The sequence below is a fragment of the Callorhinus ursinus genome, unplaced genomic scaffold, assembly GCF_003265705.2.
Source record: "Callorhinus ursinus isolate GAN/ISIS: 27379988/994484 unplaced genomic scaffold, GSC_fseal_2.0 scaffold20, whole genome shotgun sequence".
NCBI classification, from domain to species: domain Eukaryota; kingdom Metazoa; phylum Chordata; class Mammalia; order Carnivora; family Otariidae; genus Callorhinus; species Callorhinus ursinus.
In genome coordinates, this window is record NW_027397082.1 from 10,882,103 (window position 1) to 10,888,102 (window position 6,000).

The window sequence follows — 6,000 nt, forward strand, 5'->3', positions numbered from 1 at the left end:
CCCCTGGCCCCAGAAGACCACATCTCACCTTATTTCTCTTCTCTAGTACCTCATTCGGGTTTGTGTTTAAAGGAACAAACTGATTTGGATCTTCAATTTTGATAGGTGTTCCACTACTAACTTTAGAAGAATCCTCTGCTCTCATCCACTAAAAAATAAAAAATTTTATAGAATGAAGCTTTGTGTTAAGGAACAAGGGTAGGTTCTTGGTAACTGTTTATTGACTCAAGGAGAGGGAGCATACACTGCCAATATGTTAAAGAATTTCACTAAGCAGTATTTAGTGGTCAATTACTGTATATCTCATACTAGTTAGAAAAAGGCTCACGATCAGCACTCACTTAAAAAAATGTGATTACTATTTACATGAATACTCATTTATATGGCTACTTAAATTTTCTCCTTTTGGCATTTTCAAATATGATGTTCAAAACATTCCAAGCACAGATACAGAGCTTGATCTTGTATTAACTCACATTCAGAGATGGCGCCTGCATTGAAGTTTCTTCAACTGATGATGGCTAAGTCACTGAAAAGGACTCAAGGAATCCCTTAAGATTTAGTTTTCCAGACTTCATTTTTTATTTTTGGCTGCCAGAAAAGGTCAACCCCCTGACCAGCATTTTACAAAGAGGGTAATCTGGTAGTGACCCCATAATATAACAGAATGATAGGGATGGAAGAGCCTTATAGAATTCTTCTTCTTCACCCCATATTATATCCCTAAAAGAAGGCTAATATTCATCAACATTAATAATGGTTGGCCATCAGTCTCTGTCAATAAAATTAATTCTGGGAAACTAAGGAGTTTAATTATGTTCTTTTCCTAGGAGATAAGAAACCTTTTTTTTTTTTTTTTGTTTAAGATTTATTTATTCGAGAGAGTGAGAGACAGCACAAGCAGGGTCAGAGGGAGAAGCAGACTCCCCTGCTGAGCAGGGAGCCCGATGTGCGGCTTGATCCCAGGACCCTGGGATCATGACCTGAGCTGAAGGCAGACGCTTAACCGACTGAGCCACCCAGGTGCCCCAGGAGATAAGAAATCTTATAGACTAGGGAGAAACACTTTGATGTCTAGGCACTTCCATATTGAATGGTACTGATTGATAGGATGAACAATTTTGAGTCTTTAGAGGATATTTGGTGATAAGCACTCTAAAACTAAACCAAATCTGAAGCAAAATGTTGAAAAAGACAACCCATTTCTCTCTCTACAAGATCTTGCCTAAGGATAAATATGTGCAGTAATTCATGACACTTTGGCACCATTACGTTTCCATAATTTTTATAGCTTTGATTCACTGGTGTAATATAAATGGCAAAGCAGTAGCTAATAGTGGATTAAGAAGAGGGCTCCAGAATCATTTTTGTATGCCTTCAAATACTGACTTTACTATGCACAAATGATTAGTTAATTCCTCTGTGCCTCAGTTTTCACATCTATAAAATGGGGGAGAAAAATAGTATCCTCACCGTATTAAGAGAATTAAATGAGAATTCACTTATGGCCCATAAAACAAAGTATCTTGTTATCAAGTTTATAACTGATAAATGACAGGTTATTATTATTATATTCTGCTTTCCCAGTATTTTTAACAGAGAACATTCAATTCAGGAGTAACTAGGCAAAATATTTCGTAAAGGTGAATCATATAAATAGTGACATACTGTGATTTTGGTCCTGGGACTGGTTTCACCATTCCGAGACTCCTCAGGCACATTCACTTTCATGTAAGTATTTGGGGAGTTCAGCCATCTTGTTTTTTCCCGCTGCTGCCTCTGTGCCATATATTTGAGAGGAGACAGTAGCACTGTGTCATCCTCGAAGGAAAAAGCAGTCACAGTTGCCGGGATCTCCACATCACTCTTGTGCCTGGGCTTCTCTCGAACGAGAGGATGCCTGTAAGCATAGCCTGTTCTATACCCCTAAGGGACAAAAAAACCACATCTGAAGCAATCAAACGTGTACCAAACACAGCATCTGGACTCCAATTCTTTAAATAAATGATCAAAAAGACTCCTTTGTTGAAAAACAAAGGGGAAAGTATCTTTCAAACCCCACATAACCTCCACATAACACTAGAGTTGAAATTAAGCAAATTTCAAGATTTGGTTAAAACAGATTCCAGCTGACAATGCGATTTCCACTCACACAACTGTTCCTGACAAAGGTAATTTCAAAACTGCTGACCAGAAACATTTTCCTAGCTATTTTCCAGTTTTTTGGAAGCCAAATCTCAGTGCTCATTTAAGTCTTTGTTCCAGGGTCTGAAAGCAATCTATCTTCTGACCCTTAGTGGAAGAGGGTAAAATCTTAAGATGACATTTGCATGTTTTACCGTATGATTCTTAAAAATGTGGTAAAATTACACTGGAATGCCAGAGGCATAAGGAGGGCCCCAGATAGTCCAAAGGAGGATGGAGGCATTTGCTCTTGAATCTGAAGACATGAAAACCAAGCTTATGTACAATTTTTCACCTACCAAATTATCCAGAGTCCTCATCAGCCCTTCAAACTCAATCTCGCCAACCTTCCATTTTTGATGGGAACCCATATTCACTCCTCCTCCTCCAGATGCTACCACGGTGTAAGTGAAAGCTTTGTACTTCTGAGGATCCAGCACAAGCAGATTGTCTACTCCACCTGCCCCTGCTAATGCCTGCACCTGTAATCAATGGCAAAATAGAGAGACACAAGACTGTAAAGATTATAAGTATTTTACCTTTAAAAAGGTATAATTTTAATTTAGCAAATACCTATAACACTTTCTCAGGCTACTAACAACAAAAATAAGGCAATATACTTGTGAAAAAAGGCAGCTGAAGTATCTTTTCCATCTATCTGAAAAAGATACCTTCCAGGATTCTGACCCTCCCTGATGGAAAACACATTTAGAGCCATTCCTTTTAACATATTTCAAGAAACTGAATTCTCTTGCCAAATTTTAAAGTTATCTTGCAGTTTTCCCATGGTTTTTTTTTTTTTTTTTTTTTTTTGCTGACAGTTCTAATTTTAAAGGAATATAGACACTATACTGTGAATTTAAGGATATTTAGGCAGAAGAAGTCAGCTCATCTTAATCAAGCTTTTCATAGCTTCATTTGAGAAGAGGAGGTACTGCTAAAGCAAAAAAAAAAAAAAAGGTTAAGACATTAAAATTGACAGAAAAGTTTTTTCCCCTTTTTGTGGCCCTTCCAATAAATTAAGACTACTACCATTTGCTTCAAGAGAATCTTCTTGAAGATGGAAATTAGGTCTGTTAAAAATACATTCAGCTTCTCTGAGAAAAAAGTGGCTGATAACTATCCAACTTATTATAATAAGTCTGAGGCCGTGCAATTGTTAGAAACTGCACAAATTCATAAGACTTCTGGCCCTGCTCTTACACTTTTTATAGAAATGGCTATAATACATCTGATCTTTGAGGACTGACAGTTGCCTCTGTTTCTCAATTAGCACCACACCACTTCAGGGTAAAAACAGAGATGTGTACAATTACACTATCTTAAAAAGCAGGATTATGGGGAAAACGATGTTTATGAGGCACTCAGATTTGTGTGTGTGAATTTATATATGACATTTTTTTCCCGTCCTATTTTCAATTCAAGAGATAACTGGGCTGACCCTTTTTATTCAAGTAAAACAGAGCTTCTCTTAAAAGACAAACGAAACAAAAAGCCAATAGGACTTTGAAAGTAAGTAAATACAAAACCCATCTCAACAAGCAAATTACAAAGCAATAAAAAAAAAAAAGTGGGGGAGAGAGGATAATTTTTCCTACCTGAATCTCACAGGCTATCTGCACGTTAAATATATAATGAAAAGCCTCCTCAACTGTTTCTCCAAGGGCTACCACACCATGATTTCTGAGTACCAGCACCTAAAATAGAATCCCAAAGCAATCACTTTAAATAACTGGCATAGCTCACACTGTTTTCATCAACAGCAACAGGAACAGCAACAAAAATAGCTCCTTTGATAGAAACTCTACTTACATACCTTACAACTTGGCCCCAGAACTTTCTGCAGTTGAATTCTCTCCTCCTGTTCATCAAGTGACCCTTGGTAGTCATAATAGGCAATATCTCCCAGGAGGAGGGACTCTTGAGAAATTGGAAGGATCCCACACTTCATGGAGGATACCTATTTGATTGGGTCCACGTCAAGAGGACACATTTAGTTACTAATCACACTCTCCTAGGAACCTGATTCTTTAGTCAGCTCAGGAAGCACTGGCCTATTCACTGTGTTCACCATTCCAGCCCATCTCCTACTTCAGCTCGTCACTTCTTCCAGAGGGGGGAAAAAAAGGATTTAGGGGATACAAGTCAATTTAAATGTTGTGCCAAATATTATGAAAGAAACTTTGCTTCAAAGAACTCAGTACCCAATTATTAGCTGATTAGTTAAAAAGGCCAATGCTATCTCTCCAGGTGTTTCCTACAATGTCAAGCATTTGGTCCAAAGGAACTTTTGCTTTCTGGGTATTCAGAGGATTAATATTTTGAATATGATTCTGAATGATGGGGTGTGAAAGCGTGCAGGTAGTAAAGCATCACGTAAGGAAAACCATGAAAATTAAATACACTTCCCAGAGCCATTGCTGGCTTTAGTCTTCAGCGACTTACAGCTGCTGTTGCAAGAGTATGGATGTGGATCACACACTTAACATCAGGACGTGTGGAATAGATTGCAGCATGGGGACTGAAGCCTGTGTGGTCAATTTTCAAATTAGTACTTCCCTGATCAACCACTTCTCCTATTATATTGACTTTTACCTGGAAAAAATCAGAGAGACATATTTAGTTGGTATCAATGTATCAAAGACATGTATCAAAGTCTGCCTGTGGTCCACCAGCTAAACCAGGGGGTGGCAAACTTTTTTGTCAAAGACAAACAGTAAATATTTTAGACTTTGTGGGCCTCTGATGCAACTACTCAACTCTGCCACTTTATGTAGAACCATAAAGAACTGTAAAAAAAAAAAAAGTGTGGCTTTGTGCCCATTAAACTTTATTTACAAAAAACAGGCAGTCTGCAACAAAACTTAGAATTTATAAGAAGTTGTTTCTAAAAAGCCAAATAACTTAAAACTCTTCACTAAAGGTCTGGACGAGGTCTGGCATTTACTAAACTAGCTGGAAAATCTCCATTTGCTAACACTGCAGCACCCAGAACCAATGTAGTTGCTGCCATTCTAGAAGCCAATGATACTGGTTATGAGCATAATCATGGAAAAATAAAATGCTACACAGTCAGCCCTTCTGCTCAGACCAACTGAATTTTGCTGAAATCTATCTATAAAATACACGTAGACTTTGTGTGTAGGTTTTAAAAAAATTGCAGAGTATACAGGGTGGAAAAAAATTCAAGATTCCCTTCAAAGCATGGATAGGTTCACTGATAAGACCAACTTATTTATTAGTCTCTTCAACTACCTTGTTTTTCTTGACCCCTAAAGCTTTTCTTAAAAAAATCAACATAACCTTCCAAACTCTTTCCTGTTCATTAGCAAATGTTTTCCCATCCATACCTTCTCTTGTTCTGTCCTGTACTAAAAACTAAAAGCTGTCAGAAAAGCACAAAGAAGGACAGAAAAAGTAACAGGAATGAAAACTATACCAAATTGGAGGCTGTGGCTTCAGAAAAAGACAGGCCTCTAGGAATTATTATTATGTGGTCTTGCTCCTTACTTATTCTCACCTGAGAGAAAGAAAAAAAAAATAGGGAATTACTGTGAGGTGTTCATATTTTGCAGTGTAAATACGATGGGGAATATATTTGCAGTGAATAACTGTAAGAGATCGGGGGTGGGGGGAGGTTGACAGGAAGCAAGAAAGCAGAAATTAAAGGTGTGCAACAGAAAACTTTCCTTGAAAACTTTTCTTCCCTCAACACTCGAGCACTTGCTAAACATTTCTGACATTAGTTTCTCATTTACTGAACTTAACCTGAAGTGTTATCCTGGGAGTTCTTTTTTTTTTTTTTTTTTTTTTTAA

General features: G+C 37.5%; 1 protein-coding gene across 5 annotated transcripts in view; it reads right to left on the reverse strand.

Moving 5' to 3' along the window:
- Nucleotides 1–6,000, reverse strand: part of ADD3 (adducin 3) — a 120,921-nt gene that overhangs the window by 8,333 nt on the left and 106,588 nt on the right. For all 5 annotated transcript variants that reach the window (XM_073904217.1, XM_025881136.2, XM_073904215.1 and 2 more), the window contains exons 5-11: nucleotides 5,624–5,704; nucleotides 4,630–4,779; nucleotides 4,001–4,144; nucleotides 3,783–3,881; nucleotides 2,484–2,666; nucleotides 1,669–1,926; nucleotides 29–148 (exon numbers count right to left, since the gene is read on the reverse strand). In XM_073904217.1, the coding sequence (XP_073760318.1) occupies nucleotides 29–148; nucleotides 1,669–1,926; nucleotides 2,484–2,666; nucleotides 3,783–3,881; nucleotides 4,001–4,144; nucleotides 4,630–4,779; nucleotides 5,624–5,704 (1,035 nt within the window). The remainder of the gene's footprint in view (nucleotides 1–28; nucleotides 149–1,668; nucleotides 1,927–2,483; nucleotides 2,667–3,782; nucleotides 3,882–4,000; nucleotides 4,145–4,629; nucleotides 4,780–5,623; nucleotides 5,705–6,000) is intronic.